Source organism: Chaetodon auriga, chromosome 10 (genome assembly GCF_051107435.1).
Source record: "Chaetodon auriga isolate fChaAug3 chromosome 10, fChaAug3.hap1, whole genome shotgun sequence".
NCBI classification, from domain to species: domain Eukaryota; kingdom Metazoa; phylum Chordata; class Actinopteri; order Chaetodontiformes; family Chaetodontidae; genus Chaetodon; species Chaetodon auriga.
The window spans coordinates 19,523,065-19,537,224 of NC_135083.1; the positions used below are offsets into that span (position 1 = coordinate 19,523,065).

The 14,160-nt window shown below is 41.8% G+C and overlaps 1 protein-coding gene across 4 annotated transcripts in view; it reads left to right on the top strand.

The window, feature by feature from the left end:
- The window catches only part of nphp4 (nephronophthisis 4), a 157,528-nt gene that overhangs the window by 69,905 nt on the left and 73,463 nt on the right, over positions 1–14,160 (top strand). For all 4 annotated transcript variants that reach the window (XM_076741807.1, XM_076741806.1, XM_076741808.1 and 1 more), the window contains exons 9-11: positions 4,968–5,186; positions 5,510–5,633; positions 9,588–9,640. In XM_076741807.1, the coding sequence (XP_076597922.1) occupies positions 4,968–5,186; positions 5,510–5,633; positions 9,588–9,640 (396 nt within the window). The remainder of the gene's footprint in view (positions 1–4,967; positions 5,187–5,509; positions 5,634–9,587; positions 9,641–14,160) is intronic.

Below are 14,160 nucleotides of genomic sequence, written 5' to 3' on the forward strand. Positions count from 1 at the left end.
GTACAGTGAATATTCTGATTTATCTACCATCAACAGGGCTGACTGGTCTTTAACCTTTGCACCTTTCGCGCTGTTAGCCCCTGCTGCCGCGCACCATTAGTTGTGCAAAATGTCAGCTGCATTAACCTATCTGAACGCTTGACTTTGGGCTTTGTTAGCAAGCTAAGTTGATGGCAACGCTCCTTTACATAATGCATATTAATCTGACATTTTGAAACTGCTCTCACCCGGAAAACAAAGACAGCATTGATTGTTTGTTTAAAAGCCTTAAATGATCTATGCTTTTGTTTACCTGGCAAAGACCTCTCATGGCTGTGCGAATAATGACTTTTGTCTGCAGGGACGCTGAAAGTCGGTCAGAGTCGGTGCTGGTAGAAACTCAAACAGCTGATGCCAGTCGAAGTGTGACTTCAGTGCTCCACCTGTACGATTGCTTTACTTGATATATATCAGTCTGCACCGACGTTGCGTGTCAATGGGCAACCACCTCTACTTTGAATCTACCTTTTTCTTCTGTGCTCAGAGGGATGTGATCTCACTGGCGGCCGTTTAAAATCCTCTTCTTCCTTCCCGAACACGTGAACCGCTTCAACAGAAAAATTCAAACGCATGATCGACTATTTTTCACCTGCATCCCACTGTTGTCTTCAGTGTGTGGAGTTTGCTCAGTTGTCATGGAGATAGATGCATTGTCATCATATGAAGTGGAGAGGAAATTGTAACTCGTTTGTTCAAAGATGGTCTTTGGATGTGGATGACCTGCTTGATCTTTCCCCTCCTGACTTTGACCTCATCCCAGTCGAGGATGTCACTGATGTTCAGTCTCTTGTCCAGGGTCTTTGCTGTTTCACCAGTGTTGTCTTCGCTATAGTTGTTGTCATACACCACTCTAGTTGTCCTCTCTGGGGAGCTATACTACAGCACTGCCAGTAAACTACTGTATATCACAATTAACTCTCTGTTTCTGTGGGTAAATAGAGCTGTGGTGGCAGGGGGCTATAGAATAGACATAGAATGAATGAATCAATAAAGAAAAACATTGTTGTTTTCATCTTGTATACTCCTCACGGAGCTTACCGCAAATCTGTTTTTGTCCGGTGAATTTTTGATATTATTCAGCCTGGGGAAGGCATTTCTTTTTTCTGGCTGCTATCCTGTCCGCTGCTCAGCTTCGCTCCTGAAGGAACAGGTGGTTTGATGCTATAACAGAGTTTCTAGTCTGGTTTGAATTTAGGGGAAACCAGTTCTGCTCCTCTCGGCTGTTAGTATTACTGCTGCCATCTCATACATGGACAGATCATAAAGTACAGCATGTCAAGACCATGTCAAACAGTATACTCACTCACAATTTGAAGACTTAGATGCTGATTTATGTTTCCCAGTTATGTTAAGGGCAGTTTAGAATGATTTGATCAAACAGTGCTTCAAAATGGAAAGAAGTTTAATTTCTGATCACATGCTTTAAAAAAACATCATGGTTGACAATCTGACTCAAGACTACTGCAGACCGTACCTGTGTGCCATAAAACCATCTAATGGACTCTGCATGACATTTAGAATAGAGACGCTACTTGTATGAATGGTGATCTATAGTATTGGATTATGGTGTTGCATGTAAAAACTGTGCTCAGGGGAGTAGTAAGCATTGAGGGAATCATTATATGCTCCACTTTGTCTTGAAACGATGTGGACCAGCAGGCTGCTTTTGTATTCTGTACTGTCCTACCTATGATTGATTACAATTGTTTGAGGCTGACCAGCTTATTAATCGATTGAGCAAAACCTCCGAGTCCTCTACGGATGATTTAAAGCAAAAGGCTTTTCTTTTTTTTTGTTGTTGTTGCTGCTGTTACTTGTCCTGGGATGGCTGAAGTGGAGGCGCGATGGGAGTGATTCTAAATCATGTTCAAACACAACAAAGCCGCTCCTGAACTGTATGTGTTACCAAGTATTTAGGCCCATATATTGACCAAATCATATTTAATGTGTGACCGTTCCCTGCAGTGCATTAATTTCAAGGCTTTGTAGTAAATCTGACATATTTTCATATTGCTTTCTAAATTATTTAAATGATTAACTGAGTACCTGAGTGATTTAGTTAACATGACGAATGCTGTAATTAATTATTTATACAGGCAATAGACAAATTTCTTGCTTTACCGTATTATTTCAAAGTAAATGTTGATTGCACAATGTAATGGCTATCAAATAATGGCGCAATCAGCATTTAGAAAGGTTCACTTTAAGCCTCACTCAATATAAAGTTACTTTGCATTTTAACCTTGACATTACAATGCCTAAACCCTCTAATACAGTACCTACTAATCTGCTGTCTAATGATGGTTTTTCATCAGGCTGCAAACTGCTGCTGTGAGCAACTGTCATCAGAATCTGTGAGGCTGCATGGCACCAACCGTGTTTCCATATGAAGGGCATGGTATTTCAAAAGTAATTGCCTAAAGGAAAACTTAATCTACTGTATCTTTTGAATATCAAACACCGACTCTCTGTAGGTGGTCTCTCAAAAGTTTGTAGTTTGCTCTTTTGTGGATGATGACAACACTGACAATAAATCTACAAAAGATGCACAGTCACAGTGAAAAAAACCCCCAAAAAACAAATACAACAAAAAGCAAAACAGGATGTCAGAAATCCATAGACACCTCTGAAACCCATTCTGCAGCAAAATGAAATTAACATTAGCATTTTTATGGTTTCTGGTATGTCGCAGCCCACGCAGACCACACAGGATTTAAAGTAGTCTGTAGTCTGTATGAGTGCAGTGTTGAATGTGTGTGTGTGTGTGTGTGTGTGTGTGTGTGTGTGTGTGGTGTTGTGAAGGCAAAACAAAAAGGAAAATCAGAACAAAAAGATAGATGATGATGGCAAGAAAGACAAGCAGATTGAGGAGCCTGCCTAAGTAACGTACCGTAAGCCCAGACTCCCCAGGTACAAGACAGCAGGCTGGATGGCTCTGCCCATCCTGACCTGCAAGAGGAAAAACAGCAGGAGCAGCACCGACAGAGTCAGGGGTCATTACAGGTATGAGACATGACTCCTGCCAACACAAATCGGCTGGACAATCAGAGCAGCTCTGCGGGTTGGACGTGTATCTTATGTGGCAACCTGCATGCACAAATTAGAGCAATTTTTAAGCTATCATGAAATGGAAACCTATAAGTACATATGGGTGTGACATATGTGAGTATATACAGATTATATATGTATGAAACTACAGGACAGAGATGCTAAGATTGCTTTAAACCCTATATAGCAGCATCTGGGATCATTGTTACGGCCATGCAACGGATATGATCAGGGATTTTTCTAACACAACTTGTGACCCAGCAAAATTCAGTCTTTAGATGGCCAGCAGTGCTCCGACTGAAGCCCCATGCGCACCACTTCAGCATATTTATTTGTTGTTGTTGGTTTATTTAATGGGGACAGTGCACATTAATAAACATTGCTTTAAATACCAGGAGACTATTTTTCATCTTTCGTCCCAGGACAGATGTTATGAAGTCACCCTAAAACAGAATATAAGATTGAAATTACAGATTTATTGTGCTCATTTATAAGCACGCAGAACAATAATAAAAAGGAAAGAGAATATTATTGTTAAAAAAAAAAACATCATTCAGAACACCGTTACAGACACTTAGGCTGTGAGGTACAGGAACAGAGGCTCATAATACGAGACATGCAAATCAAAAGAGACATAAAGTAATAAGACATTGTGCTGTATCATTAGACACGAACTGAAACATGCAAAGCAGAAGAGCAGACATAAAAAGCACGTACAGCATATATATAAAATACATAATTGAGTCTGGCACAAGAAAAGCAAAACCAAAGTAAAAGACATGCATGCAGGTACATGAGGGCAGACCGGCGATAGCAAAGTAGCAACAGGTGACAGCAAGTGAGGTTCACAGCACAGACTGAGGACAGAAAGGTACAAATGCATTGTAGTGTTGACAGAGTGCTAATAACCATTTCTTTGAATGAACTCGGAGTAAACTGTATGTCTAGAATTCTCAAATAGTTGCTGGGATAAAGTTTCCATTTAGTGAAGCTTCAAAAGAGAATGCAGACTGACTAAAAGCACTTTTTCTCGGTGGGATAATTCGTTCCTGTTTTGCTGCGTCTCTTGTGAACTGATTCTGATGTGGAGAAGTCAGACCGTTTCTAATCCCGTACTTAAGACAGCATCTACATATTTAATCATGTTATAGCAACTCAGCAAGTTATATTTTTAAATACTGGCCAATGATGAAAAGTGTTTGTTACAACTTGCAGCCAAGATGGCGTCAGGTAGAGCAGGTACAGTCATAGCTCACTTGCTGTTTAGCTTTTTAAACCTGTTAAAATCAATTCAGCTTTGAAACCGGTTGAAACATGAATCAACCCTCTCCTGAAAATTTGTCATTATGGAGACACTGATCAAGCCCATCATCTTTTACTGGACTCTAATTTTGACTTCCTTGAGTTTTGGGCTTCACGTAAAACATCCCATCAGTCACATAGCAGCAAAAGAGGAGAGACAGAGTGGGCTCAAGGGGAAGCTGAGTTATCATTTATGTGAAAGATAGTATCCAGTGTAATGAAGTTCATCTGCCAAGCTGTTAGGATTCAGAATGTCTTGGTCTAAATATCATTTTATCACCAGAAATGTCTTTTGTTTCTATTGTAATTCATCGTCCTCCGTCCTATGATAGTAGCTTCTATGACAAATTAGAGAAATGAATGAGGTGGAATCAAAGCTTGACAGACCTGTGATGCCCAATTCCAGTTGCTGTGATTGGACATCCATCGGCCCATTGGTGATCAGCCTCACAATAAGTGGACGTAACTTCAAAGAAAGTGTCTTTGGAGTGATCAAGGCTGTTTCCATATATGAAACCAATAATAATCATGTCATTGTCTGAATGTCCTCCAATGTCATGTTTTTTTCCATCGCACAGCTGTCTGCCACCTCCACATCCCGAGCGGCCTTCCTGCAGTGTCTTCGTTGGGGGATTTGGTGCCCCTTCCAGGAGCCGGCTGACTGGAGGGGGGAAGAGACACAGCTTGTTCTGCAAGGAGGTGCAACGCCAAACCCTCACGGAGTCATGGTCTACAGCACAGAGATGTCTGCCAAAACTCAGAGCCCTGCGCCGCTCTCAGCTCCAGGCACAGCTCAGGTAACACAGCAGCGCAGATAAACGTCTTTTCCAAAAGGAACAAAATGTAAAGAATTCGTTGAAAGGTGTTGAGACATGGTGCCGACTTCAGATGCTTACCGGAGGACAAAAACTTTCACGCTGTCTCAATTGTTTTTGGCATAATGTGGTATGAAGGATGCAAATATTGTCAGAACTTTTCGCACCTTAGCAGTGAATCTTTGCTCAGTTTAGGTATTTTAAAGTAACTACACATCACTGTCTTCACATCCTGAATCTGAGCTGTGTCATTCTCAAACTTTTTTTTGTGTTACTGCAATGTCTGAAACTTCCTCCTCTCAAAGGATACGATCACGTTTTGGCTGTTGTCCAGTCTGGAGAGGAAGGTGTCCAGCCCAAAGGCCTCTCTGAGGACGAAGCAGGAGGGTGTGCCACGTCTGAGAAGATCACCTTCATCACCTTCACAGGGTAAATCATCGTGTTCATCCATAATGGCTTTTTAAACACATATTAATTGCTTGGAGAGGAATAGGAACAAGGTAGTATGAAGAGTTTTCCTCCAAGAGGCTTTTCAGAGGCTCTTTGCTGCTCGCAGCCAGATTTTTGTTTTCCCTGTGACAAAGGTTTGTTTATTGGACCACAGAGTGTGTGGTCTGTTGCTGCAAATTGTTTTGTCGGTACGCCTCAAGTGTGCAGCAACACCCAGGTGTGATCATGCAAAGTTCTAAGCATCAAACTAGCCTGTCCTCTACATATAATGCGGCCCCCACCTCTGCAGTGTTATCTCAATTGCGCCACCTGCTCTCTGCATGATTAGCACTCTTCATCATTGGGGTCTGAGGGGAATAAAGGGATAAACTCATAGTGCTAGGAGAAGACTTTGGCTGTCCATTAGGGCCTCTTGATCTTGAACAAGCCTTATTTTTTGCATCCTCATGCTTATGTCTGCTCGACGAGGGGAACTTTGGTCTGAACATAGACAACAACACACACACACACACACACACATCCAGTATTTTCACTCATTGGATTCTCACTAAATCCTTTCAAGGTAAAGACTAAGACTGATATTTTTAGTGTTTTTATTTTTAGTCAGTGACAGCTAGAATTCATTCAGTCTCTCTATCAAAGAAAACTAATGGACTTTTACAACAAACAGCTCCATTTCATTTTCTCCATCATATTGTATATGTCTGAATATTAAATACAAATATATTTAGGCATAGTTAGCTTATTATTGTTTAATATCGTCACCTTCTTACAAATGTTTATTATCTATATCACGTAAACAGGCTCCTAAAAAACATGGAAAATCCATAATGGCCGCTAGATACTGAACTACAAAATGCTCTCAGAAGTCATGTCTGTCAGGTCTACCTGACAAGCTCAGTGATCTTCCAACAGTTCAGGAGTTACCTCCTGTAGTCCAGCCAGTGTGCTGCTGTCGGCTCCAGGGAATGGCCGGCCTGGGAGCCAAGTGGTTTGATGGTGGATGCCAGATTAGCCAGGATGGAGCTGGAAAATGATCTGACTCTGTAAGATATGAATAACTTTTTGGCTTGTTACCAAAAAGCACAAGCTACTCAACGATCACCCTCAGGATGGTCTGTGCATCTTCCACTGGAGAGTAACGTTAGATGCACACATGTTCTGAATTCAGTCATATTCTTGAATGCTTCGGTCGGCTGAATGTGGCCCGCGGGCCATCAGTTGAAGATCACGCCACCAACAAGTCAAAGTTTTCATTTATCCAATGAAATAATTTATATACTGGTGCAACATTTTGTACAGACGTTCATGGTTCCCACAGAATGAATCCGACTGACTTTGGGGATCCCCTGATTTTTCCTGTAGTGGCACCATGAGGTTTGACCTTTGTGGTTTTGAATGAAGTGTCTCAGTAATTGAAATGTGGTACACATTCAGTGCTTTCACAAAGCACTTCAAGCACAATTTGCACGTATTCTCAGATAAAGTTTTATGTACTAATATAGTACTAGCAAATATTTTTTCCAATTTGAGCATGGAGAGCCATATTTTTCAGCTATGAGAGCATTTTGTGTTTTACTCATCCAGCTACTGTCATAAGTCTGCTTCGTCTCAGCCTCCAAACCTCCATGAACCTTTTTTGTTATTGTGCAGGAAAATCCGCAATTCTCTAAAAATACCCTCTCAGGCTCAATTACGTGACTCCCAGCGGCAATGACATACTGTTTTCCCTTATAAGTGAGATCATCGCAGCAGAGTAGCTTCAGCATCGCATTTGAAAACCAGTTTTGTAGCATCACACATCAGCCACTCGTGTCACCAAGCACATTGGCTGCTCGTTGCTTATGATGTGCAGTGGTTAAGACTGTGAAAATAAACCTGAATCAAGTCCCTGTTTTTTTTTTTTTTTTTTTATTCTCCCTTCAGACTTTTAAGGGGGTTATAAGTGTACGCTGCTGAATTTCTCCAACAGAAGCTTTTTTTTACTCCGTCGTTCCCAATTAAGCGTGACCGTTCCGCGATATCCCTCCAAAAATAACTCCTGAACCCCGAGCTTTAAAGAGGCCTCCCACTGAAACAAAGTTCTGATTAAATATTCCACATCCCGCACACAGCCAAAGATAAATGATGTGCCACTGTCTGCATCTCTTATTGAAACCCAAACTGCTGATTTGCTCTGTGTCTGTCTGTGAATTGATTAAAAGTGCAGTAAACACTACACACAGCCACTCAATCCTGGTGACAGCACAAAGAAGTTGAGTGGACCCTGGCTGTATACTCAATGATTTCCCCACTAATGATGCTGTTAACTTATCTTGGGAGTGAAGAATAGTGTTGATCAGGGCCTACTTCATGGGTGTGTAGAGAAGGCTTTTGGCAAAGTCTATTAATGACGTTTTAATCAGCGCTCAAGTGTCCTCAGAGGATCGCCCATGAAGCCCGAATGATTCGGGCTAGTGTTCAGAGGAGAATGATATCATGAATCTCTGTCATTCTTTGATTTCAGCGCCTTAATCATCCTTGACTTAGCTTTTCCCAGAGTGTGTGTGTGTGTGTGTGTGCGGGTGCACGGACATGCCTGTAAGTGTGCTGCTTTCTACGGCAGATTGCTTATTTAGACCCACATGAAATTCACGGCCAGTCTGAAATATGTAATTCACATCCGTGATGCATGTTTGATGAACTTGCTGTGTTTCACAACATCTGAATGTGTTAGAAAGAAACAAGACAGTTTGCCAATCTGATGTGTTGAGAATGAACCGCTAACTTATTCATAATGGACATGGACTTGACTTCCAGTTAGACGGGTGGAAATTCTCATCTGTACATTTTCATGAATTTGTAATTCAGCTGAACCCGCGTTGTTTACATGACCATCACTCTCTAGTTCTGACGATAAGCTGAGGGGAGTGAAATGGGGCCGATTTTGCTGTTTTTCCACAGATGTGTATTAATGAATTTTAATGACGCATCATACTGTATCTGCATATTTAAATGTATTTTTCCTCAATCCCTGGCGTGTGGCGAACATATAGGTGCTTGAATCGTCCTCTCGTACTGCTGCTCGGCTGTCGAGAAGGCCTCTCATTGATCACGAGTAAATGGCCAATTGCACGTCAGTCCGGCTAATGAGGTGCAGCACATTTGCCACCGGCTCGGGACATAAAACAGTGAGGAAACGGAAAGCTTTAAAAACAAAATGGCTGCCGGGGGGTTGGTGCCAGAGTACATTTGTGACAAAGAGCCAGCCAGTCCTGCACCGTGTCCACTCTATGTGCATGTAGTCTGAACAGATGGGAGATACAGTAAGACACCCCAGGCAACTGAAGCAATTTCCAAAAGGCCAGTCAAGCCCAGCGCAGAGTGAGAAAGAGTGGGAGACGAGGACAAAGAGATGCTGGAAAGACTTTCATTTCAGCATTACCATGGCTACCAACCAAAAACCTCAGGAAGTATTGTTGGACTTTAAACTCAGTGTGACGTCTGAATCGAACTGTGCCTTCTGATGTGTGTCAAATTGGATAGATTTGTTACGAAGTACTTCTGGTGTCCCCGTCTTCTGTGTAGTTATTTACTCGATTCAGAACACATTACAGTTTATTCTTTGTACCTCAGGATGCCAGCTGACTGCAAATATGAGAAACAAGAAAGCAATCAAGACAAGATGACGTTTTACTGTCATCTTCCATCCTCTCTCACCGCTAATATTCCACTGAATGTCTCCCACACTATAAAAATAACAACTGCCAGGCAGAGCGCTGCATCCAGTGTTAACTGAGCTTGTTAAACACTGAAGTGGAGTTGTTTGCACGTAGCCTTGTGTTATGCACGCAAATACGTAAACAGTACATAAAAGGGATAAGCTTTACACTGTTACTGTGTACACTGTACGAGGTGGAGTCATTTTTTTTGTTTGGCTTGTGTTTTTTTTAGGTCAGAAGTATGTTCCACCAGCTTCTCCACCAGAGTCTCCTCAAGGCCCCGGGGTAAGACACCGTGTCACCTACTCAAATGAACAGGAGCGGCACGCATTTTAGCTGCTTTTTGTACTCACGTTTCTCTCACAAGTAATAAAATCCTGCTGTCGGTAAGTCAGCAGAACAAGCTGAAAGTACAACATTTGACATATTGTCTTTATGAAGTTATTATGGTGAAAAAAACAATTCTCTGTTTGCACATCCCACCAATAACATCCTCATTCTTTTGTTGTGTTTCTGTTCACTTAATAATGCAGCAATCCCTCCCTTTGCTCTGTTGTGGTCTCCATCAATTCCCCTTTAGCTGTTAACTGTCCAGCCCTCCTCTCCAGCGAGTTGCTAACTTTGTATGCCTACTGTTGTTAGCTTGGCGAGTAGCATACATTTGGTTTATCAAAGCTTTTTAGCTGGAAAACAGCTGGAAACAAGGTTGATGGGAATAGTTTATGGGCCAGAAAACCAAACAATGAGCTGAAAGAGTGTGGTGCAGAGCGTAGAGCTTTATATAAAAACATGTTTCATATAATTTAAATAATTAATATTAGACATTTGTTAGGGCTTTGATAACTTTTGAAGGGTGTTTAGCATTTTATTAACTGTAAAATGACTGGATTAAGTGATAAAAAGCTTAATTTATTGATAAATTGCAACTGTTATTTATGCACGCAAAAGCAAGAATCGTATTTGACTTGATGAATAGAGCTACATTTGATCCTTTCAGTGCAGTTCTGTAGAAATAATGTATTCAGTGTAGATCCAGATACGCATTAGGCTCTCTGTACATGACGTGGTAAAGCTGCAAATGACTCACCTTATGTTCAGGTGTAAATTAAAAATGTGAAAGCTTTACAGTGTAAAGCAGGTACCTGAAAAATGTTCCACTGTTAAATTTCACACCATGGGCTTTAACTCTAAGTGCTTGTCTGTGATACTGAATGCTATCGAACTGCTACATAGAGCAACAGGAACAGAGAGAAAAATCACACATACTTCATGTTCTGCACACTGAAAGTAGATTTTTTGTTCACAACCTCGTCCTGAAACATAGGTTTTCTTCTGCTTTACCTCCGAGTCAAGAAACATTATTAACATAATTTGAGTGTTCAAGTGCTTCCTGGCTCTTGTCCGTACTTGTCAAAGAAAAACGATATAAATGGATTCCAGTTCTCAGCCGGCCTGGAGTGACTCCTGGCTGGATGACAGAATCAGGAAGCCCCTCTAGCACTTCTCTCTATGTGGATACAGCGCCCCTTCCATGCTCTCCAGACAAAGATAATAAATCTTGACTAACCCACAGTTCTGCTGCATCTGGTCTGCCGACATAAATTGCAGGTCAAGCCCATAAATTAAAAGAAAATACATCAGGAAAAATGCATGTGAGTCCCAGATCTCGACAACAACGTGATGAGGATGCATTGCTAGTAAAAAAAATGTTAATGTTTTTTGTCTTAAACTCTTTTGACTCACCTGTGCGAGATTTCAGAAAGATTTGGTCTATCAAAATATCCTGCAGCCAGAGTTGCTGAATATGTATGAAGCTGGCTTCGAAAAAGAAAAATGGATGTGTGCGTGGGTGTGTGTCTGTTCAAAATGTTATTCTTGGTGAAAGACTTCAAAATATCTGTGTGTGTGTGTGTGTGTGTGTGTGTGTGTGTGTGTGTGTGTGTGTGTGTGTGTGTGTCAATCATGAAACATTGAAATCACCACAGAAATCTGGGAACTAAAAGTATTCCTGATGATGATAATCATGCATAGATGCATCAAATCAGATGAAATGTCACATTAGCATCAGTGTATATTAGAGGCTTCCCACAGGCACTGATACACTGATCAATCCTACAATAACACGTTCAGCTGCATCATAACCATCCATCCATCATATATGAGGTGGGCGACGACGACTGACTCATATCCCATTCTTAGTGAGATACCGCGCATCGACCGTATGCAACTTATACCGGCGGTGTGTGTTTCTGTGTGTGTGTTTTGTGTATCCCTTCATCCTGGCTGAGCTAAGCTACTGGGCGTTACCATCTACCCTCAGCCTGAGTGGAAGTGCCAGTGGAGACTGGGAGTTGTGATGGATGCTACTTTCTCTCAGGATGAGGCCAGGGACACACACACACACACACACACACACACACACACACACACACACACACTAAAGCAGTGCCACAGAGCGGAGGAGGAGGAGAGATCAGCTCTGTTTCAGTGTTAACTCTGTGGGCCAAAATGAGCCACAGTCTGTATTGTCGACTCATTTTAAATTGAACCAACAGAGGCTGGGAGCTATGGGAGTGATGCACCCATGAACTCTACAAATCGACCTTCATTTTGATTAAACAGCGAGGGTGGTGGAAGCCTGCAAGTGGGCAGCTCCCCGTGGGTAACAAGAGACAACTGTGGTCATACTGGGCAGCTCTTAGGGGAGGACGCTGGAAGACGGTGGGGCTTAAACTGGATATATCGCTCCGCATGTACAGTCTTGGTCTACCAAACAGGCACAGTTAATTTCAGGGGAATATATGTCATGTCCACCTTGTGTTTTTATTTGAATATCCTTAATTATCCTCGGAGTAATTCCACAGCAAATTAGCCGATGCTTCTGTAATTTTTCCAAGGTTGAAGGGTTAAGGTTCAACCACATTTTCCCAAAAAGAGCAATTAGCTTTACAGCAAAGGTGAAGCATGCATTGTGAGACAGAAAAAAACATTTCTGATGAGCTTGTTTTTAAAGCAAGAGTATATACATGACGTCAGAACAAGGGGAGACTACAGCATAATAACACACTCAAAGACATCACCACTAGGAAACCTTACTGAGAGCAAGTGGAATGGAACCATATGCAGGAAATGAAGTGTGCAAGCGAACTCTTTGCGTTCTCAGTAGTTTCTGTTTAAAGTTTGCTAACATTAGCCACAGCAAGCTTCTGATCATATCAGACCAATTAAGGCTGCAGGTACAACATTGAGCAAGGGTACATTTCATGAAGCTCCTTTTACTTAAAGAAGATTGTCTTATTTCTTCCTTCAAATGTTTAATCTTGCTTTTAAATTGCTCCCAGTAATATTTTTTGGATGACTATCATTTAATCTTGTAAGTAACTGACTGTAAGGACTTTACTAGCCTCTGTTAGCTCAGTGTTTTGGCTTTCTAGCCTGCAAACACCATTCTTATCCATCTGGTGCCCGGCCACAGGAGGCAGCTGTCTTTAACTAAAAAGCTCGAATAAACTCTCTGTACGCTGCCTGGCACCAAACGCCAGACAGGTGAAGTTAGCTGGTGAAGACAGTAAAATATCCAGCAGCCACAGGCCAGATATTTTCCTCAGGAGTAAAAAGAGTCCAAAACAAAGCCAGAAGGAGAGTGAATATTGGCTTCCATTCACTGGATATGAGGAAACACAACCACAATTGAATGCTCCACGTCTGCTGAATGTGTAAATAGACAAAGGTTAAACTATGTTACAATGATGTGTGTTTTAAGCTTTTTGTGCTGCTCCCAAGTGGCCAAACTAAAGCTGCTGTAAGTTTACTTCAAGTGTCCCATACATTCTCCTTTACATACGTATGTAAATAAAGGGGTGAGAGAGCAGTCATTCGTGCCCTGGCTGCTCGACGTAGATATGTATCTGATGGCCATCCAGGATTCTGCATAAAGAAAAGAAACAGAAAACACTGTGTGAAGCCATGCCACTGCTGTTGGCAGTCGCCCTGTAATCCATCACGACTCGTGTTGCTGCAAAATTCACAAATACAGTCTCTGTGTCTCTCCCTATCTCTCTGTCGCCTACCCTTTCAAAGATACTGTTACAAAAATACACCCGTTTCAATCCGAAAATGATTTTGCCTGTTCAACAAAATTTTTCTTTCCTCTTCAACACGACTGTCGAGTGCTGATTAATCAATGGCACCCTTCTCTGAAATGGCTCTGTAAACAAGCCGTATGCTCCCGCTCTGTCTGTAGGCATTGTTGGAGCTGACAACTTTCTCTTGCTCGCATAAATTATTGATCCTTGACACTCTGTTTGCTTTCGTGCAGAATGCTAAGGATCCTGTGGTATTTATAGCCAGCATTTGGGGAGGCAGCTGAGTTTGTTTGCCTGGGTTGATGATGATTTCTTGCATCGGGCTGCGGCCATGTTTCAGGGTCACGCTCGTGTTCTGTTGACCCAGGTGGTCTCGTAGTCCGTGGGCTAGAGGTGAGGCCATGTTTCAGTTTGTTGCTGGCAAAGGGCTGTTTGGCAGCTGGTAGCAGCTCAGTCAGACCTAATTTCTCCAGATCTCCTTCACACAGTGATCGTTGGTGCCTTGTCCTTGTATCAAATGCCTTTTTGAAACAAGAGGTTTCAGATTTCTAAGCGATTTTATTGTGCGACTCTGTTTAGCGCTCCAGCCTGTATCCTTCTGCTTAAACAATGAAACTGATTTTCATGCGACGGCGTAAATGCTACATGACGTATCGATGTGAGCTGCCTAAAGTTTGATTTTTGTATTAAGCAAAGCATAAATATTTTTCTCTGAAATGA